The 23,324-nt window shown below is 34.5% G+C and overlaps 2 protein-coding genes across 2 annotated transcripts in view; one reads left to right on the plus strand and one right to left on the minus strand.

The window, feature by feature from the left end:
* LOC111054878 (interference hedgehog) overlaps positions 1 to 23,324 on the minus strand; it is a 215,318-nt gene that overhangs the window by 162,918 nt on the left and 29,076 nt on the right. The window lies entirely within an intron of this gene.
* Positions 9,639 to 23,166, plus strand: LOC111053936 (serine/threonine-protein phosphatase PP1-like). The gene is made up of 4 exons (XM_022340879.2): positions 9,639 to 10,597; positions 15,648 to 15,864; positions 18,728 to 18,885; positions 22,617 to 23,166. Exons 1-4 carry the CDS (start codon positions 10,248 to 10,250, stop codon positions 22,894 to 22,896), a joined length of 1,005 nt encoding a protein of 334 aa, XP_022196571.2. The 5' UTR covers positions 9,639 to 10,247; the 3' UTR covers positions 22,897 to 23,166.

The following is a 23,324-nucleotide window of genomic DNA, read 5'->3' on the forward strand; positions in this document are numbered from 1 at the left end:
TTTATAGTGAACTCATAGTTGATAATAATTATAATTTAATTTATTATTGCATTATAATTTATATTTATAAATTTATTTTTTTATAATTTATTTTTTTATAATAATTTATTTTTGTATTATTTATTTATAATTTAATCATTCAGAACTCAACAACTTGAGTACCACAGGCTTATGTCCAAAACGGTTCCAATTCTAATTTCTGCAACAGTCCAAATGTACAGTAGCTAGCTAGATTATGTTTCACTTCAACATTTTAAAATTACACACTCTAATTTACGGTTATAATTTCAAATTATAAAAAGATTTATTACTGAAAATTATATAATATAATTATTTATTAACGAAAATCCTAAATAAATGCTGTAAATCACCCCGAAGACTTCTGCTACTGCAGCCATTGACAACAGGGTTAACAGCTAGATGGAAATTCGATGAGAACTACTATCCAAAAATTAGTTGCCGGGTTCGATTCCCGGGCTGGCAACCTGGCACATTTCAGTAGCAGACTTCTGCTACTGCAGCTATTGACAACAGGGTTAACAGCTAGATGGAAATTCGATGAGAACTACTATCCAAAAATTAGTTGCCAGCCCAGTAGTTCTCATCGAATTTCCATCTAGCTGTTAACCCTGTTGTCAATGGCTGCAGTAGCAGAAGTCTTCGGGGTGATTTACAGCATTTATTTAGGATTTTCGTTAATAAATAATTATATATTAATTAGCATTTGAATAAATGCATTCTCTATTTAATTCCATCTGTAAATTATAATATTATATCTCAATTATATCAATGGAGGGAGCATGTTCAAAGAATGTCAGCTGAAAGAATAGTCTATACCATGGTATAAGTCATACAGCCATAGTCTATAATTATCAACCAGTAGGCAAAAGAGATTTTGGCAGACCACGCAAGCGGTGGCAATAATAAGATTATTATGTTTATTTGAATAATTGGATAGATATCAGTCAGGACAGGTTAAAGCTGTGCAAAGGCTAAAAATAAACTTTCTACTCGTGATATTTTTCAAAAATTTTCAAATTGTATACCATCAAGCTATCAAAATGAAAAAGTTTTCTCAGGAAAATTTTTTTTTCTGATCATTACTTTTTGAGATATTAGCGCCTGAAGTTAAAATTTTTGAGACAGAAAATTTCAATTTCGGTAAGAGATGAATCCATGACATTTAGAGAATAGATTCTTGATATTGTTGATCTAGTAAAACAAAAATTTTCTGAAAATATCAATTTTCAATATAGTTATTAAATTTACTAAAAATAACTTTCAGTTGAGTTATTTTTGGTAAATTGAATAACTTTTTCAAAAATGTATATTTTTACAAAATTTTTGCTTTACTAGATCAACAATACCAAGAAGAATTTTTTTTCGGTACTTCTTCAGAAGTATCTTTTTAAAATGTAAATATTACCCATTTTATTTATAATAATGTGAAATATTTCTTTTATGTTTGATTTTCAAGCATCTAAATTTGGAAATCTACTTCTTAAAAATATTCAAGGACTGAAAATTTTTTGTAGAGAAGAACAAACTACAAGACTTAACGTAACTCGGACATTGTGTAACCTTATCTAAATTGGGGAGAGGAATAGCACAAGGTTACCTTATTTTTCCTCTTCCTATCGTTATGATAAGGTACTTATTGTATGAATTGATGAATAAAGAGTCTTTGAATTGAATTGAATTGAATCCATCCTCTAAATCTCATGGATTTATATCTTATTGAATTTGAAATGTTCTGTCTCAAAAATTCAAATTTCAGGCGCTCATATCTCAAAAAGTAATGATTGGGAAAAAATGTTTTCTTGAGAAAACTTTTTTATTTTGATAGCTTGATGATATACAAATCACAAAATTTTGAAAAATATCACCAGTAGAAAGTTTATTTTTAGCCTTTGCACAGCCTTAAAGCTTAATACTTGTTTGTAAGAAGAAGATTATGTCTGAAAATTAGCAGAATGTTTTGGTCATAAGCATTCAAATTTTGATCTCAGTTCCCAAGTATAGTGGAAAATAGAAGATAAAGAACAAAGTTTTATAAAATTGAGAAGTATTATTCAGCTATATTATTTTCATAACATCGTGGAGTGGTGTTAGCTTCTGTAGAGTAAAATGGATAAATGTTTATAGCGTCATAGCGTTGTGTTCTGTTTGGGGAAAAACTGTATGAAGTAGATCATCCTTATCTTGAATCATAATTTTCATTAGTCGTAAAATTGATAACGACTCATATTCATTACATACTGATTTCACAGAATATAATCATAATTCTAGTTGCATGATCAAACCATAGTTTATCAGTTTTCTGATGGGGAAATTAAGCCTCGCACACACACATCGATTTTTGTTCATACGATATTTTGCCGTCCTTATGAATTCTATCTGATTAAACGGACATCATCTGTTTGAAATCAACTGTTTAATCTAATGGAATTTATAAGGACGGAAAAATACCGTACGAACAAAAATCTATGTGTGTGTAGCTAAACTTAGGGTCCTTATAATTTAAAAAAAAGGAGAATAAGTTGAAAGTTGTTGTCAAACTTACTACTGTAGGCTACTCCTGCAAATCAAAGTTTTGGTTCCTTACCTGCAACAAAAGAAGCAAAATTGTAAAAAATTAAAGAAATAATTATTTGGTAAGGCTAGGCACACACCAATTAGTCAAGACAAGACACGATTAGTCAAGACAAGACAAGACATGATCAGACACGTTTAGTCACAATACATCACATAGTCGCTTATGAAGACATGTCTAATTGCAATGACTAATTAGTGTGAGTGACGTCGTAAGCAACTATGTGAAGTATTGTGACTAAACGTGTCTGATCATCTCTTGTCTTGTCTTGACTAACTGGTATGTGCCTAGCCTCACCAAAGGTAAGAAAAGTACTGCTTTCCGAAAAAAATAAGGTTCCACCAGTTTCTAAATTTCTATACGTTTCAAGGTTTTTACTCTGATATTTTGTACTGCTGTTTCAGACTATTTATAGTGAGGTCCACGTTATAATGACAGTGAATAAAGATAGAAGAATAGCTATGCCGATTCTCTGCATTAATTAATCATATTTCTACACTGTCAAAAACATAATTGGCACCGTTGTGGTCCTAGAAAAGGATAGTACCTAAGTGTCTAAAGATAGACATGGATAGCAAAACCAAAGTTGATCTAAAGCTGCGTACACATATTCGTGCTTCCAACCCGCACCGAGCACGCTCCTCCCTCGTACCGCCCTCGTACCACCATCGAACCACAGTCGCACCGCCCACGCACACCCATCATGAACGTTACGGAAGATGTTAGATCTTCTTGCGTTTCCCGGTCGAACCACTGTTGCTCCCCGGTCGATCATCAATCGCTCTGCTGGAGTGACGTTCGGTTGCGGAGCAGAGCGACAGTCTGTACGCACCAAAATACTGTCATTATAACGTGGACCTCACTATAGAACATCCTGCTGAAGTTCCAAGAGACATCATTTGTCGACAATTTCCAAGAACGAACCCTTCCATTTGATTTGCTGAGGGACAATGAGCTAGACCTAACAAACCGTTATGAAAGTGACATTTCCTTAGCAGCCACCCAGCCATAGGCCATCCACACTGAAATATAATACAAATATGTGCACAGTTCATAGAACTATAGCTATAGTTGTAAAATAGCTTCAGCTATAGTTATAGTTGTAGGCTTTTATAATGTATAGAAATGTGCTTCGAAACCATCTCAACTGTCAACTATACCCTCATGATTGTCTTACAAAGACTAATGGAAATATCCAGGAAAGCCAACATATGATAAAAGACAGAAAACTACTAAAGAAAAAGGAGTGGATGGAAGAAGAAGAAGAAGAAGAAGAAGAAGAAGAAGAAGAAGAAGAAGACGACGACGACGACGTAGGAGAAGGAGAAGGAGGAGAAGAAGAAGAAGAAGAAGAAGAAGAAGAAGAAAGAAGAAGAAGAAGAAGAAGAAGAAGAAGAAGAAGAGAAGAAGAAGAAGAAGAAAGACACTGAAAAAACAGAGAAGATGAACAACCATTTGTGCAGATTTTCAGAAATATTGTGACTTGTCCTCATTCCCTATTTCCAATAGAAAACGGTTGGGTTGACAGGAACTTCCCTTCTACCTGGATGACAACAGAATAAAATGGACAAGAGTGGAATTAACCTATCAACTTGTCAATCATCATTTCTGCTAGAATGACAATTCATCCCCATTAAACTGACATTTTTATGCCCTTTATAATACCCTAAAAATCCGGCTCAGCTCTTCCCACTAGTAAAAAAATTCCCACTTGAAACTTAAAACTTCCCAATATTAGATCTTCCGTTAGACCTGAGATGTCCTACTAATGATGTTCAACATTTCTGTACAAAAATTCTAATTGATTTTGGAGAAAGTAGGAAAGAAAATACTGAAACACCCACACAAAAAATAATATTGTATCCACAAATAAATAAATAAATAAAAATCTGGTGTAGCACACTCACACAACTTTCCTTGCCGTTCTGAAAATTCATCACCTGACGCTAGTGTTCACGCGCATCTCAAGTCTACTACCTGTTCAAAGATCCAAGTCAGCTGGTGACAGGACAATAACGCTGGAGACACACGAAATCAAGGATAATATAAGAGGAAAAAGGAGCCTCCTTCATACGCCAATATTGGATTAAAAATATGGTGTGGCTCAATCACACAACTTCCCTTGCCGTTATGAAAATTTATCACCTGACGCTAGTGTTGTCGCGCATCTCAAGTCTACTTATAAACAAAGATCTGAGCCAGCTGGTGACAGGACAATAATGCTGGACACACACGAGGTCTGCTATCTCTTCATAGTGAATGATTTAATAGAATCAACAGTTGCCAATAGTTTGCAATTGAAATAATAACATTTTCTCGAACTTCGAGCTTATTTCCATTTTTAGGTAAAAATGTCACTGAACATTAACTGTAGAGATTTTCATGCTCAAACCTTTCAACTTGAAATTTTTTGTTTAAATTGTATCTGAAGACTGATAATTGGGAATCTAAAATCAAACTTTGCATAGGTGGGGCGGAGCTCCTGTAATATTCACAGATATGGGACTAGTGACAATTGATAGAGCTTATCAATGACTATTTTAGGTATCAAATTGATCAAAATCGTTGAAGCAGTTTTTGAGAAAATCGCAAAAAAACCCTTTTTTGACAACATTTTTGCCATTTTAGCCGCCATCTTGAATTGTATTAGATCGAAATTGTTCGTGTCGGATCCTTATATTGTAAGGACCTAAAGTTCTAAATTTCAAGTCATTCTGTTAATTGGGTGATGAGATATCGTGTACACAGACGCACATACACTCATACACACACACACACACACACACACACACACTCATACAGACCAATACCCAAATACCACTTTTTTGGACTCAGGGGACCTCGCAACATATAGAAATTTGGAAATTGGGGTACCTTATAATTTTTTCGGAAAGCAATACTTTCCTTACCTTTGGTAATAGGGCAAGGAAAAGTAAAAATCGTCTACTGAACCATACACAAAGTGGAGCAGATACTAGAAAACGTTGGATTCTTCATTGATAGACAATAATAATTATATAGATCATTTCAAAAATGATAGCTGGGAAAATCAGTATATGAAGTTTTCAATATGTCAGGAACCTATTTTCATTGTTTTTAACATTGTTCAGTTGTCATTCAATACACTAACTATAGTGAGGTCCACGTTATAATGGCAGTGGAGAAAGATAGGAGACCAACGTTGCCGATCCTCTGTCTTCTCAATGTCTTCTATAGATAGTAGCTGATACAGGTTTATTGATGTAATATTAACTGTTTGTTCATTCTTGTTTAAAATAATCGATTATATTTTATTTTGAAAGATTTTTTTTTTCAATGAATTTTCATAATTAGGATGAAATATTTTATTATTAAATCTAGATTATTAAAAAACGATCTGGCAATAGAGCAAAGCGAGAAAGAGATAGCGCTATCCGCTCTGGTGAATGACAGACAAGGATAGCATTACCAATGTTAATCAACTACTGCCATTATCAGTACATTCATCACAATATATTTATTCAATTCCTAAGCATCGTGAAGCATTTACATTATTCAACACAAGGCCCGGTTGCACTAAAGCCTGTTAAATTTTAATCATAGTTAAATGCCACATGCAACAATCAGAGAAGGCTTCTTGAAAATAAAGGATCCCTAATTGATTATCATGGCATTTAATCACTGTTAAAATTTAACAGATTTTTGAGCTATCCAGCCATCCAATTTTGCATAATTCGACCATTTTGAGCTATCGAAGGCTATGCCATAGTGAAGTAGGTTAATGCCCCATCAACACTATATTATGGTTGTATAGAATACAATATTATAAAGTTGAATATAGTATCAATTTTATTGACCGAGCGAAGTGAGGTCCAAAGGTCTAAGATTTACGCGCCGCGAATATGAGCAATTCACTTTTTATCAGCTGATGCCAAGCTTTTTATAACTATCTTATCGTTTCTGTAAAAATACAGATATAATCAGCTGATTAAAAGTGAATTGCTCATGTTGGCGGCGCGTATATCTGTACGCACCTTTAGATTCAAGTCGACGGTTTGGCATTTCTCTTAATGTTTAAATGTTGCGCATTTACGGCGAAACGCGGTAGTAGATTTTCATGAAATTTGACAGGTATGTTCCTTTTTTAATTGCGCGTCGACGTATATACAAGGTTTTTGGAAATTTTGCATTTCAAGGATAATATAAAAGGGAGAAGGAGCCTCCTTCATACGCCAATATTAGAGTAAAAATCAGACTATGGAATTATTCATCAATAAATCAGCTGACAAGTGATTGCACAGATGTGTGGAGAAGTCAGTCTATTGCTGTATTTCCATAAGGTCTATAGTTTCAATCAGGTACTTTTGGATGAGAATACTGCGTGAGTTCTACTGTTCACATTACTACTAGTATTATAGGCCTTTGGCAGTTCTGAATAGATATTCAGAGTTTTGGTATCTAAAGAGCTTCTACTTACCTTAGACTTACCGGTAATAGATTTTCATGATATTTGACAGGTATGTTCCTTTTTCACGGTTTTCGGAAATTTTGCATTTCAAGGATAATATAAAAGGGAGAAGGAGCCTCCTTCATACGCCAATATTAGAGTAAAAATCAGACTATGGAATTATTCATCAATAAATCAGCTGACAAGTGATTACACAGATGTGTGGAGAAGTCAGTCTATTGCTGTATTTCCATAAGGTCTATAGTTTCAATCAGGTACTTGTGGATGAGAATATTGCGTGAGGTCTACTGTTCACAGAACTACTAGTCAATCAAAGAATGCTTTTTTGAAAAGAAGGCTCCTCTGTTTCGATATCGTGGCATCATGATTAAAATTTAACAAGGCTTCTTTGATTAGTTTTCGTGGCATTTAATCAGAAGGCTGTATTTCCATAAAGTCTATAGTTTCAATCAGGTACTTGTGGATGAGAATATTGCGTGAGGTCTACTGTTCACAGAACTAATAGTCATGAATTACCAATATTCATCAAGTGAAAATCGTTTGAAAGTATCACCTCTCCGACCAATGAAAATTACAGGAATATGATTACTAAATTCCTGCCTTAAGGTAGACATAAATCAACATAAAAATGTTTTTATGAGTATGAATAAATGAGCTCATAATCGTGATGTGTTCCGAATCTTTTGTTCAGTAAGGAACCATGCGTAGAATAAGCATTACATCATCCCAATAGCTGACATCATAGTCCAGTTTACAAAAAGGAGAAAATAGAACGCAGTAACGTTTTGTTTAGCATGTAATCAGATGAGACTTTTCACAGAGAAGAGAGGTGTAGGTTGATTCAATACTGTAACATTCATTATTAATCGTTATATAGGACATATTAAATGAGAACGACTTATTTTTAAAACCACTATGGTATTGCTATCATTGTTCATCAGTCAACAGAGCGGATAGCGCTATCTCTTTCTCGCTTTGCTCTATTGCCAGATCGTCTTTTAACAATGTAGAATTAATAATTAATTAACAAAATATTTCATGATAATTATGAAAATTCATCATGAGATTATTGAAAAGTATAATTTATTGCTTAGTAAAATGTAATCGACTATTTTAAACGATAATGGACCGTTAATATTACATCAATAAACCTGTATCAGCTACCGTCTATAGAAGGCGTTGACAAGACAGAGGATCGGCAACGTTTTTTTTCTATCTTTCTCCACTGCCATTATAACGTGGACCTCACTATAGTTTTGTTTGCCACACCATTATCAATCTCTAGTCAACTGGAAGCCTAAACATTTTAGTAGCAGAATATATCAAGTGAAGAAGCAGAGTGTGATTACATAACCTCAAACTTTGGACAACATTAACAACTTTTTATCAAAATTTTTGGAGAGAAATAGTACAGGCTCAGCCTATTGTTTCCTCCAATGTCATAATTATATTATGATTGTAGTGTTTTGCACAATAAAAAAAATAAGCAAATATAGTGTAGATGAGGACCTACGATTGGTCATTAGCTGTTGACGAATGAAGGCTGAACTCTACTGCCATTGGTCGAGACCAGTCAGAGGGACAGAGCTCAACGTTATTTGGTCACCAGCTATAAGCCAATTGTAGAGCTTCATCCACACTTTAATAATATTCTGCTCCTTAACATTCAAGCTTTCAGTTTACTAAAGATTGATAATGAAGTAGCATCCGAGGCTAGTGTCTCAAATTATCTTGAGAAATCAGTAGTTTTAACAATATCAAGTTGTTTTCATTCAATATGGATATCTATCAACTGGATAGATCACAAAATCAACTTTAAAACAAAGGAAAATTATACAACATATCAATTCTACATTTTACATCAAGAATTACTTACTATCAGAGAAAATTTCTATAACAATTATGAAATTACACTAAAGTAAACAAAAAGAACTTGAAACTACAAGTAGCCAACAGCAGACAAATAGATGAATTACGTCACCACTAAACAATGTATATCAATCTCCTATTAGCAAATTACGGAAATTCTGCTGTAAAACAATACAAATGCATGTGAAATGAGAACAAAACACTCAAATTTAGTCCAGAATTGCACTTGATTTCTGTAGTGAAATTCACTTGAAAGTCAGCATTCCTTATATGAATAACATTGATGATTCCTATTCAAACAATACTCACAGTGGTTTAAAGTATCTAATTTAAGTAATCTTACACCCAGTTGTACAAGAGTCTGTTAACTTATAATAATCCAGATTAAATGCCACGAGAACCAATCAGAGAAAACCTTTCAAAATAACCTCTGAATGGTTCTCGTGAAATTTGATCAGGATTAAATTCTTAGTGCCAGTTGTACAAACGTCGGTCAAATTTTAATAGTGATTAAAATTCTACGAGAACCAATCATAGAAGCTGTCTTTTCAAAAAGGCCTTCTCTGATTGGTTCTTGTGAAATTAATCACGGTTAAAATTTAACCATCTTTTGAGCAACCAGGCCTCAGTCTTTGTGCAAGCGGGTCTCACTTTTTATATAGCATCTTTTTCATGTAAATTCTACATTTCAAAACAGTCACATGTTTCTTTCATCCCTTTTCAACTTTCAAGATCATCTGCTAATAACAACAACATTATCTAAGCGATTACCCCATTTTTTCCACCCGGTACACTCCACTACACCATACACATTTCACACCAACACAAAATACACAAATTTAACATAATTCAAGTAAATTTTCACAAAATTCCACAATCAAATCTATACTGATCAAAATCAACAGGTTTTCATAAAATTTACGCGTGTCTTGTGAACAAATTTAGTGACAAATGTTTACAAGGATGTAAACAAACCACCAGTAGTAGATTTTTACAAGGGGTTTGGACGGATGTGAACAAACTGAAATTTGGAGAATAAATAGTGGACTTTTGAATTGAATTAATGTAGATGTGAACAAACCAAAATTCAATAAACAAGTGGACTTTTACATCGAGTTGAAGTAGATGTGAAGAATCCAAACTTCAAAGAACAGTGATATACTTTTAAATCAAGTTGAAGTGGATGTGAACAAACCAAATTACAACGAGGAAGAAGACCTTTTTAACGAGTTTAGGTGCATGTGAACGAACTAACAGGAGGTAAACTTTACTTTTATTAATCTTTACAAAGTTCTCGTGTATGAGAAAAACCTGACAGATTCGAAAACAAGACCAAAAATGTTCATGTCAGCTGCCCAAAACAGTATCACAGTGAGAACAGATCGCATAATCGACAAACTGCTGAAAGTGCAAAACGTTTACAACCCTCTGGTGAGTCTGAGTAGTGATGACATCACCTTTCTCTGTCTGACAGTGAGGGAGATACTTCTCAACGAACCCAGTCTGCTGGAGATATCTCCTCCCGTCAAGATATGTGGAGATATCCATGGACAGTATCCTGACCTTGTGAACTGGTTCAATGTAGCTGGGTTCCCCCCTACAACGAGATATCTCTTTTTGGGAGATTATGTCGATCGCGGCCGGCAGAGTATTGAAGTTATGTCGCTGTTATTCGCGTTCAAGATAAGGTAAGTCCAGTTAAAATTATTTATAGTTAATTAATGAACTAGTAGTTCTGTGAACAGTAGACCTCGCGCTCAGTGACTTCCATTGACCTGTTGTTATGTTATCTCAAAAATTAATAAATAATTTATCAATTAAAAATGTCTAGAAAAAATCCTAAATAAACATAGAGCTTTCTGTTCTATATCGTACCGTGACGTGTCGTCCCGGAATGTGAGTGTGAGCGCTGTTCAGGTCTGCCTGCAACTGTCTACAACGTTGATGGAAAGATACAATCATAGAGAAACAATAGCGTAAGTAGATATCCCATGGTATAGGGAATTTATGTCGCAACTTTTACTGTTATCTCAAGCCTATTACTGTCGATTATTGTCAATTTTAACTGTTTTGTTGGGGTGATAGTGTATGAATGGTACAATTTGAGAGACTACCAGCGTCACGCAGCTGCATAGGAAAGAACTATGTGAACTATCGACTTGGGATAACAGTAAAAGTTGCGACATAAACGCCCTTATACCATGGGACATCTACTTATGCTATCGTTTCTCTATGATACAATTTTCAAGATGTTCGATGTTTTTAAACGGGTAGTATTATAGTCAACTGTCTACTAACGTTAATGGAAATATACATTTTCAAGATGTTCGATGATTTTGAACAGGTAGTATTATAGTCCACTAGACAGCTGATTTATGATGAATAATAAATTCTATAGTCTGATTTTTACGGTAATATTGGCGTATGAAGGAGGCTCTTTTTTCCTTTTATATTATCCTTGAAATGCAAAATTTCCAAAAACCTTGTATATAAACGTCGACGTGCAATTTAAAAAGGAACATACCTGTCAAATTTCATGAAAATCTATTAGACTATCGCGTTTTGCCGTAAATGCGCAACATAAAAACATAAACATTTAAACATTAAGAGAAATGCCAAACCTTCGACTAGAATTTTAGACCTCACTTCGCTCGGTCAATAATTATTATTTAGAGCTGATATCCATATGTGCCTACTCAGTGGAGGAATATAAAGATATTCACATACCTCAAGATGGAGATTTGAGAAGATAGATAACATGTTACTGTTTGGTTAATGACAAATTCACATATCCTTATACCCCTTTTACGGGTGGTCGGTAGATGAAATAATAATAATGATAAACTTGAATTTTAAAAAACTTTTGAAGTGAAAATGCACTTACTTTTGTATAGTGACGATCGTTTCGACCTGTTGTTGGTCATCATCAGACTGTGTGATGCGATGACCAACAACAGGTCGAAACGATCGTCACTATACAAATTAAGTGCATTTTCTCTTCAAAAGTTTTTTTAAAATTCAAGTTTAATTTTAACAGTGAAAAAGTATGGATATACAACAGAGTAATAATAATAGTTAAATCTAGTTTTATTTCTGGTTTTACATTTTTATTTTTGAACTAGCATGTAACCCGTGCTGAAAAAAGATGGAAGCAACTGATTTCTGATCAGTTATAAGAGTGAAGTGTCTACCAATATTAGATTATGCCTCTACTTTCGCAAAGATACCACAATATTGCATTTTCCAATGACGAGTGACCTTGTTAAAGTTAAAACTATGCAAGGGTCCAATTAAACCTACTAAAAAAACTTGACCTACTAAAACCCTGAATAATTTAAAATAGGCCTTTAACTATCCTCAGTAAAAAATAAGGCCCGCCGCAAAGTAGACCCACGCCAATTCACAAAAAGCAACCCACGCTGTGGCATGTATTTTAAACAATTGCTTCAATCAATCAGCTGACAAGTGGATTATTCATTGCATGTATCACACAGATATCTGGAGAAGCCTAGAAATGGTTTACAAAACATTCCACGGCGTGGGTTGCTTTTCGTGGATTAGCGTGGGTCTACTTTGCGGCGGGCCTCAAGAATCTATTTGCAAAATTTCAAGTTAATCAGTTCAGTAGTTCGTACGAGATTTTGCGTCATTTGTAAATTTCCTGTACCGTACGTGTATAAGCCAACTCTTAACTTCATTATAATGAGATAATCCTGTTGCAATAGGCTGTAAATGACGTTTGACTATTAATGTTACTTGAAAATTATCCTTGCTGAGTATGATTATAGTCAATAATAGATTTGCGGTATAGTTTTAATTTGGATTATTTGTTGAACGAGCGAAGTGAGGTCTTAGATTCTAAGATATGCTGTAATGAGAATCATATGTTTATTTGTTCTATAATCAGCTGTTTACCGGCTTGATTGACCGAGCGAAGTGAGGTTTAAGATTGAAGTCGACGGTTTGGCATTTCTCTTAATGTTTATATGTTTTTATGTTGCACATTTACGGCGAAACGCGGTAATAGATTTTCATGAAATTTGACAGGTATGTTCCTTTTTAAATTGCGCGTCGACGAATATACCACGTTTTTGAAAATTTTGCATATCAAGGATAATATAAGAGGAAAAAGGAGCCTCCTTCATACGCCAATATTAGAGTAAAAATCAGACTATAGAATTATTCATCATAAATCAGCTGACAAGTGATTACACAGAATGATGTGTGGAGAAGCCAGTCTATTGCTGTATTTCCATAAGGTCTATAGTTTCAATCAGGTACTTGTGGATGAGAATACTGCGTAAGGTCTACTGTTCACAGAACTACTAGTATTGTAGGCCTATAGCAGTTCTGAATAGATATTCAGAGTTTTGGTATCTAAAGAGCTTCTACTTACCTTTAGAAGTTATCCTCTCTTCATTCACGCGAATTGAAACTTTGGATATTTGTTGAAATTTTCTTTGTAGAGTTTATAGAATTCCCCTATGAAAATAATTCTACGAAGTCTATAGAGACTATACCTAATTGACATACTTTTCAGGATTATGAGAAGCATTATGTCGCCTATTACAATACTACTAGACTGATACAAAATAAGTCTGCGACAAATAACAGATACCGGTAGCACTATATCAATTCAAGGAGGAATTACTTCTGAATATGTGTAATGAATATTTCTTCCTATTTATAGTTCTTAAGCTTATAATAAAATTTCACGGGGAAAATTCAATACATGAGCGTAAACTCTTATTCAAAATTAGTTCCACTTGTTTATTTTTCCACGGTAGAATATGAAATTCAATATTTTGTCACGTTATTTTTGTAGTGAAGAATTGTTAAATGTGTAAACGTGATTTCTAAACAAAATCATGAATCACAATTTTCGTAGTGAAGAATATTGTTAAATGTGTGATCGTGATTTCTAAACAAAATCATGAAAATTGTGTTAAATCACATGGAATGGTGGATTAAGAATCAAAAATTTTAAAGTAATAAGCTTTGTTACTGTAGTCTATTCAAATTCATAGTGAAGAAATGAACCTTATAAAAGCCGTTACTTGAGACACCAATTTCAGTATTCATGTGTCTTGAATCAAGTATTCATGTAAAAACTTCAGCATGAGTCTCTTGAATAAAATAAAATAACAAATTGAATAAGGAAGCTGGCCATCCTTTCAGAAAATGGTCAAAGGCCCAGTTGCACAACAGCCGGTTAAATTTCAACCGTGATTAATTCCACGAGAACCAATCAGAGGAGCCGTCTTTTGTACAACCGGTACATAGTGTTATAAACTGAAGATTATTAACAGTGATTGTCGATAAGGTTCTATAATACTTCAAAGAATATCTACTTTTAAATGCATTAAAAAGTTATCAACGAACATACAAAATCAGAAACTGACAACAACTGAGGCCTCAAGTCAAAAGTAGGAAGAGGTTGTGACAATTTTACAAAAAAATAAATACGGCACATATTACAACTTCCACTCTCGTTTTGAATCAATCCGCTTCAAAATTGAACTAGTATTAGGGCCAAGCCACATGAAGCGTCTTTTCAGACGTTTTTGCGGTGGACGAGTCGGCAGGGGAGAAAGCTCTCCGATTGGCTGATTATCAGCTGATTCCCGAACGCCAAACCAATCAGCTGACAATTAGCCAATCGGAGATCTTCCAGCCCTGCCGAATAGTCCAATGTCAGTGCAAAAACGCTTCCTGTGGTTTGGCCCTAGGTATTCATAGCTGGGGCCTATTGCATGAGATGATACAAACTAAAAATATCAAACGCTTACTAGTCAGCTAGTTATTAGAATAGGGTATTACTAAAATATTAGCTTGATTTTCTAATGAGAAGCCCTGGTGTTCAAAAGTCTTCACACCTGGCAAATTATTATTGTGCAAGAAATGCTGAGCCGTTTTTTTTTTTAATTTTAGGACACCCGGTATATTCAGGTGCATGAAGTCGCAGCTATGCACCATGAACACGTTCAAAGATCGTGGGGTATTCCTTTTAATTCACACAATTTTTGAGCAGATTGATGAAGCTCACATTAGTCTCATTATTTTGCTGTTTGTCAGAAGTTTATAATTCTCTCTCAAAGTGATACCGTAATTGAGTCAGGAATCTTGTTCAATGGTTGTGTCCATAACCAATCATTTTTATTAATTTGTATGCATTGAACCTTCCTTTAATTCCCATTTCTCTAATAACTGTTCTTTCCATATTCCTATATCCCCAATACACAAATTAACCTACAATATTATAGGTACTGGTGGAAAACATGGTAAGTTCTTTCTTTTGTTCATTCTTGTGCATAAGCAAACTTCATTCCATTCGATTATTTTAAACCCCCCTAAAATTTATACAGTCCACTTTTGGATTATTCATAATCCAACCAGAACATCTTTCTCATCAGCTGATTGTATCTGTATTTGTACAGTAACAGTAAGATACAGATATAATACGTTCGGCATCAGCTGATGAAAAGTGGAATGCTTGATGTGTTCGTGGCGCATACTTCTGGTGCGTACCTTTTGATACACGAAAAATAATGCATTATTTATTTGGATACAAGAGCTGTCAGATCTAACTAGTGTAAAGCGAGGCAACCACAATGCAAAAATAATACTTTATTCATTTATAAGAGTTTTTCTGATACCAGATACAAGAGCAGTATCTACCTAGTATCAACCATACAAAAATGATGAATTATTTATTTGGAAACGTTCTTCTGTGTCCAGATACAAGAGCAGCATATACTTGGTACGAGGCAACCACGAGTCAGCGAGCGTGAACAAGGTGTACGGCTTCTATGACGAGTGTAAACGACGCTACAGCGTCAAACTGTGGAAGAGCTTCGTCGACTGCTTCAACTGTCTGCCGGTGGCTGCCATTGTGGAACACAAGATATTCTGCTGTCACGGCGGTATCAGTCCTTCGCTCAAGGATTTGCAACAGGTAACTCGGGGTTTCTTCTAATTCATTTCTAATCAAAAACGATGGCTTGTTCTAGAGGTATCAGTCCATCGCGCCGATTTGCAACAGATATTTTGAGATTGGTTATGGAAAATGTAGGAATCTAAATGTAGACTATGTTCTCGTATTTTTTGTTGATTTCACGATACAAGAGAGCTGATAAGCTCCCTTCACTCGACTATGGTCCTTTAGTTACTTAAGGCTGATTGATTTTTCGTCGGCCGATAGTTCCCAAAAAGATGGAGAATGTTCTTTCAAACATGTGAGTCTTCAAACTGTGAACTGTGATAGAAAAATTTTGCTAGAAAATAGAGGCTGTCCTATTTTCAGAGGAGAGCGATAGTAACGGCGCAAATGCTTCTGTATACAAACGTTCACTCTGGTAGAAGTCAAGCACAGACAAGCAATATAGCTTATGCTTATCCTTTATCCTCAAGTCACTGCAACCCATCCTCCACGCCTTTCGGAGGGTCACTAGCCTTTGTTTGCCTGCTTATTGTTTCCCTATATAAAAAAAAATCCAATTGTTTATTTCGTGATATTTAATTTTTTCGAAATATTATAATAATCTATTCGGCTCACTGAGTCCCTAGAAGTATGATTTTTGTTTCTACGACCAAAAATAATAATATTTTTTGTAAAATAATCAAAAAGTTGCTGGATCAAATAATCAACAATGTGAAGACTCAAAGCGATTTCTCCTATTTCACAGTTATTAGCATATCATTCCGGTTCGTTGCCGACGATTATTTTTCGACTAGTCTGTCCGCGCCCTAAGCAGAGAAAACTTATACAAATTGTTTATTCTATCATTGTTTATTCATTGTGAACTCTCCCATAGAAACCAATGATTAATTTATTTAGTATTCCAAATAATTAAAAAAATAATGTATTTCCAAATGAATAAATAAAAAAGTCTCATATTTTTCAAACTGTCTATGAGTGAACTCTCCCATAAGAACAAATGATTAATATTTAGTATTCCAATTACTTCTTATACTTTCCATATAAAGCATTTAGTGCAATCCACAAAGGCGCCTAAGTTTCTAATAGATTTCTGTTCTATCTCTATCTTCTTCTTCTCTATACTTATAAAAGGCTAAGCCCCGACAGAGTGAAATCACACCACAGCCCAAACTACTGAGCCTAAAAACTTGAAATTTTGCACGATTGTTTATGGTAGCCTGAAAACATCCACTAAGAAAGGATTTTCAGAAATTTGACCCCCTGAGGGAGCTGGGGCCCCCCCAAAATATTGTACTTTTTAACCGTTCATTGCACATCAAAGTCATGAGGAACATTTTTGTTCAGCTACGAAAAAAAATAGTTCTATGCAGAAAAAATTCGATCAGGAACACAAGGGGGTCCAGGAGAGGGCATTTTTCGAAAATTTTGATGTAAAATCACACTACAGCTCAAACTAATTGTCCTACAGACTTGAAACTTTGCACAAATATTCTTCAAACATGCTAGACGCGCACTAAGAACGGATTTTGAGATATTTTGCCTTTAAGGGTTTCAAAGGATGAAAAAGGATCCTATTAAGTAAGGTTATGAACATGGTAAGGTGAGTGCCATAATGTAAATGAGATAATTTATTTATTGACATGTGATATTCTAACATATGTTGTAATCATTGGAAATAACAAAATAATATGATAGAAATTCAAAAAGAACATCTGGTCTGTTATTGCTTTCTACCTGATTCCACTAACCTCAATAATATTGTTCTGATAATTGATAAATATGTTTAATAATATTATTATTAATATAATAAAAGTATTGTTTTGATACTTAATTATTATCATTAATATAATAATAGTATTGTTTTGGTAATCAATAAAAATATTTTTATTTTCACAAACTCTGTATAATTTATAATGTTGAATGTGAAACAGCTGCATCAAAGAAATTATCTCAAAAACATATGCTTAGGAAAACCATAGTTTTGAACTTCGTTTTCCTGATGCAATGTATAAGCCTACACGTGGCATGTATTATCAATTTTTTTGCTATAGTGAAGTCAACGTTATAATGGCAGTGGATAAAGATAGAAGAATAGCGATGCCGATTCTCTGTATTAATTCAAGTCCACAAGGAACAAACAAACACACAAACAGACATTCATTATTTTATAAGTAGATTTCCATTCGGCTCAAACAAAAGCCTCTCTAAATGAAGGTACAATGATAAGGATTCAGTTCTGTTGTTTTAACATTTTTTCAAATCACTTTCAAAAAGTTCATGTTGTACCTACTATTGTATTTGAGACACTTCTGGCGCTATCATAGTTTCACCACTATTCTGTTCCACAGTCCTATCTCTTGCAGTCGTTAACTATATCTATAATAATTATATAAAGTAAAGAGCTGGCTTATGCACGTACGGGATAGGAAAATTATGTATGGCGCATCATCACGTCTGAACTACTGGACTAATTAACTTGAAATTTTGCTTATAGATTCTTAATTAACCAAGAATGGTTATAGGCCTATTCTCAATTCTTTAAAATTTCATTACGTCAAGTTTTCATTTTCTCAAGTTTTAAAATAGATCCTTGCGAAGCACGGGTTCTTGCTAGTAATTTATATTTTTCAAACTGTCTATGAGTGAACTCTCCCATAAGAACCAATGATTAATATTTAGTATTCCAATTACTTCTTATACTTGTCATACTCCTGTCATACTATCATTTCTGTTCTGCAAAGATGATTTAGAAGCCGTGAAATCCCTTTTAATCTTAATCTTAATCTTAATCTTTATGGTGGTATTCATCACACATTTTCAGTCTGCCTATATGTGAACATGCCATAAGAATCAATGTTTAGTACATGATTTTTTGCAGATAAAAGACATAGTACGACCAACAACAGTGCCGGACAAGGGAGTGATGTGCGACCTGCTATGGGCTGACCCCAGTAGCCTGGTGGATGGGTGGGCTCCCAATGACAGGGGGGTGTCCTATACCTTTGGGGCCAATGCGGTCTACGAGTTCCTATTCAAGTAAGTGCCCATGTCTAGTCAAATAAAGTATTACAGCGTAGAACTAGTCTATTACAAAATTGATAAATCAATATAGTGTATTATAAAAAAATTATATCGTGAAGCAAATTTTCACAATGAAGGGAAGTTGGAAATAGTTATTTGTGCAACTAGTGCACAAAGTGACAGTTTGCTGCACCGAAAGAAACGTTTACAGGCGAGGGCGGAATGGTTTCTTGAGTGCAGCAGAGGAACTTTGGGCACGTATTTCACATTAAATTTTTCCTACAGTTACCATTTAATATGAAAAGTGGGTAATTATGGGTAACATTCGCTGAAATCCATCAAATGTTTTTCTGTGTAATTTTATTATTAATAAATAAAATTCAATAATAATTTAGTAGTAAATGAATGAAGAGCGGCTGTCACTCATGTCGCTGTCCTCGTTGTCCTTAATATTATTATAACATGGACCTCACTATACCACAGTCAGTGCAGTTACCAACTTAATTTTGATTTTGCTGCACTGGTGCTCCATATAACCTTCTAACTATTTTGCGTTGCCATGTTGCAAATCTGGAGTGCAGAAAAACTTTTTTCGCCCCACTTGGATGTAATGAGCTGGTTTACGTGCGTCATATGGAGGCCGAAAGTGATTGTTTTCTGGCCAGGCCGGTAAAATTTTAAAAATATTTTTAAAATTTACGGCCCTAGGGCTGTAAAATAACCTTGAAGTCAGCTGATTCTGATTTGATGTGAAGGTGTTTACAAAATAGTTTATGAAACGGAATAAGTTTATGCTTCTAGAATTGAATAAAGTATTTTGCAATAAGATACTATCATTTTATTTGGATGAATGAAATACAAATGAGATATTATAAACTATTCAAATTCAATTTTCAGAGTATAATAGAATCTAGCCTCAAACCTCCTAGTACTGCGTTTATCACGGAACATAGTGGATAAACAGAATCATTTTATGCTTCTAGAATTCAATAAAGTATTCTGCAATAATATACTATCATTCTATTTGGATGAATAAAATACAGATAAGATATATATTATATAAACTATTCAAATAATTCGATTTTCAGAGTAGGATAGAACTTCTAACCTGAACTTCCATTGACATTCAGATTGGCCAAATTTCAAGTGTGCTAAAACAGCTGATCAAAAACTTTTCATTATTTGTGTTTATCATTCAATAATTAAAACATTTATAATAATATCATCTTATTGTCATTTGGAAGAATAAAAAGTTTAAACTCAACCTCTTACATAATTGAACATAATCTTTTAGGTTATTTAGACAAATCAGAATAAAAAATAAAAATACTTGGACAATTTCCTGATATTCAGATTACCTCAGAATTGCTAGAGCTATGACCTTCCACTTTTGCTTTTGGAAGTGCTTATAATAGACAATAAATTATTTTCATATATATATTGTTTATTTTTCTGTGTGGCGAAAAATAACGTTCTCACCATGGGCAAAAATGTTTTTCCGGCTCTCAATCTTTTCTAGTCCTCGGCCTACGGCCTCGGACTTGAAAACCGATTTCGAGCCAGAAAAGTCTCATTTTCGGCCCTAGGTGCGAAATATACTATTCCGCACTAGAGCGGAAAAGTGATTTTTTGCGTTCTGTAATCAGTGCAGGAATGGCCACTTTTCAAAGTAACTGTAGGAAAAATATATTTCTATGAATGTGGATGGGAGAAATGTTTTGTATTTTGTCTTTGTCACAGATATAAACTACTCTTCTCTCTCGTGGAAATTGTGACCCTCTGTTAGGCCAATAGTGAGATCCACGTTATAATGGTAGTCTTTGATTAGCAATGGTATTGCTATCCTTGTTTATCATTCAACAAAGCGAATAGCGCTATCTCTTTCTCGCTTTGCTCTGTTGCCAGATCTTCATCTAACAATGTAGAATTAATAATTAATTAACAAAATATTTCATCTTAGAGATGAAAATTCATTATGAAATTATTGAAAAATATAATTTCTTGCTTAATAAAATATAATTGATTATTTTAAACGAGGATGAACAATTAATATTGTATTAATAAACTTGTATCAGCTACCAAAAAGAAGGCATTGACAAGACAGTGAGGATCGGCAACGTTGTTCTCCATCTTTCTCCACTGCCATTATAACGTGGACCTCACTATAGGAGAGAACGAGTTACACTTTAGCCTATACAAACACAAGTTTGGCAACACTAAATCTCCAGTCAAAAGTTATTTCACACTAAGTACCAAATTAACCAAAACGAAAACTTGGTCTGAGCGCCACTTGATTCTAAATAAACAAAAAATCATAATATGTTTTTAATAAGTGTTCAACTAATCGCCACCAGATTGCGCTACCATCGCATTGAATGCAACAATCTTGAACATGAACCTACTTTCGTAGTTTACCATATTTTTCTCCCAAATCAAAATTATATTAAGCGTGCAATTTCTGTATATCTGTTTATATTTTTATAGCTGGTTATTTATGTTCAACGGATCTCGAAAACAGCTCTAACGATTTTCACGAAATTTGGAACATAGTAGGTTTATTGACCGAGCGAAGTGAGGTCTAAGATTTGTCGACGGTTTGGCATTTCTCTTAATGTTTAAATGTTTATATTTGGAAATTTTGGATTTCAAGGATAATATACAAGGAAAAATGAGCCTCCTTCATACGCCAATATTGGATTAAAAATCAGACTTATTCATCATAAATCAGCTGACAAGTGATTACACAGATGTGTGGAGAAGCCAGTCTATAGCTGTATTTCCATAAGGTCTATAGTTTCAATCAGGTACTAGTGGATGAGAATACTGCGTGAGGTCTACTGTTCACAGAACTACTAGTGATATAAAAACTCGATTGCACTAGGTCTCATCCTATCTCAAAGGATAATATTCATTCTTGGAGACACAGATGATAATTTCGTCGTCTGTCGATAACAGAAGATGCGTGTGCCTGTGTGGGAGATCAGCTGTGTAATCAAATAGCTTACCGTATCTCGCAAGAAATCTAGAACTTTTAATTGACTCCATCAAAATAATCTGATTTGTTGACATGAGATGATATATCATAATAATCAAAGTTGATCATTATTTTACAGTTCTTAGTGATTGGTGAATTCTATTTTGTTATTCAATTTGGTTTGTAAACAATGTGAATTAGAACTTATATGTTTACAAATCTTTGGACTGAAAATTTGACCTGAATTCAAATGTATGGAACAGAACCTACTTTTTGGAATATTTATAATGTATAAATCCAAATTCGGAGAAGAACCAATTTTGGGATGTGACTGTTAGTCCTTCCCCAATAATTTTGAAGAATTGAGTTCTGTTTATCAATAAATATAACGAGCGAAGCTCGGTGCCCCGATATTCAAAATTATTACAAAACAAATTCAAAATCATCTGACTTAAGGTGCGTACCGATATACGCGCCGCGAACATGAACGATTCACTTTTAATCAGCTGATGCCAAGCTTTTTATACATATGTATCTTACCGTTTCTGTAAAAATACAGATATAATCAGATGATTAAAAGTGAATTGCTCATGTTCGAGGCGCGTATATCTGTACGCACCTTTAGAATTAACTGCCGCTCAAACCTAGTTTTCGTTTTAGGTGAAATTGGGCCTTACTATTTTGCAGATTCGACCTCTTCTATGCAATAAATTCCATAATTTGAATCACCAAAACAACTGCATGGAATTGATATTTTTTCTCAAATTTGCAGGTTTGATTTGGAACTGATCTGTCGCGCCCACCAAGTGGTGGAAGACGGCTACGAGTTCTTCGCCAACCAATCACTGGTGACCATTTTCTCGGCGCCCAACTACTGCGGCGAATTCGACAACGCCGGCGCACTGATGGCCGTCGACGAGAACTTGGTCTGCTCGTTTGTGCTGGTCAAGAGCAGCACTGACAAGGAGAACAGGAGCCACAAGAAGGAGATGAAGACCGAGTCGAAGACAATGTGGAGCGACCAGTTCAAAAATGTTGACGATTTCGAGTGAAACAGGAAGAAGGACCGAGAACGATATTGATACAAGAGGAGGAGAAGAAGAAGGAGGAAATGAAGGAGAAGAAGATGAAGAAGAAGGGGAGAAGTAAAGGAAGATGAAGAATAAGAAAGGAGTAGTTGAAGACAGAATCCAAGAAAATTTGGAGTGAAAATTTCTAAAATGTTGACGATTTCAAGTGGAAGAGGAAGGACAGAGAAGGAGATGGAGAAAAGAGGAAGAGAAAACTGGAGGAGAAGAAGAAAATGGAAATAAAGGAGAAGAGGATGTAGAAGAAGAAGAAGAAGAATGAGAAGAGGAGAAGTAGAGGAGAAGAAGAACAAATAAGGAGGAGTTGAAGACAGAATACAAGAAAATTTGGAGTGAACAGTTGTAGAATGTAAACGATTTCGAGGAAAGACCGAAAAGAAGATAGAGAAAAG

This window comes from Nilaparvata lugens, chromosome 11 (assembly GCF_014356525.2).
Source record: "Nilaparvata lugens isolate BPH chromosome 11, ASM1435652v1, whole genome shotgun sequence".
Classification (NCBI taxonomy): domain Eukaryota; kingdom Metazoa; phylum Arthropoda; class Insecta; order Hemiptera; family Delphacidae; genus Nilaparvata; species Nilaparvata lugens.

Coding starts and splice junctions, on each gene's coding strand:
- LOC111053936 (XM_022340879.2), top strand. CDS start 10,248: ATGTTCATGTCAGCTGCCCAAAACAGTATCACAGTGAGAACAGATCGC. Junction 15,865..18,727: donor CGCTCAAGGATTTGCAACAG/GTAACTCGGGGT, acceptor GATTTTTTGCAG/ATAAAAGACATAGTACGACC. Junction 18,886..22,616: donor GTCTACGAGTTCCTATTCAA/GTAAGTGCCCAT, acceptor TCAAATTTGCAG/GTTTGATTTGGAACTGATCT.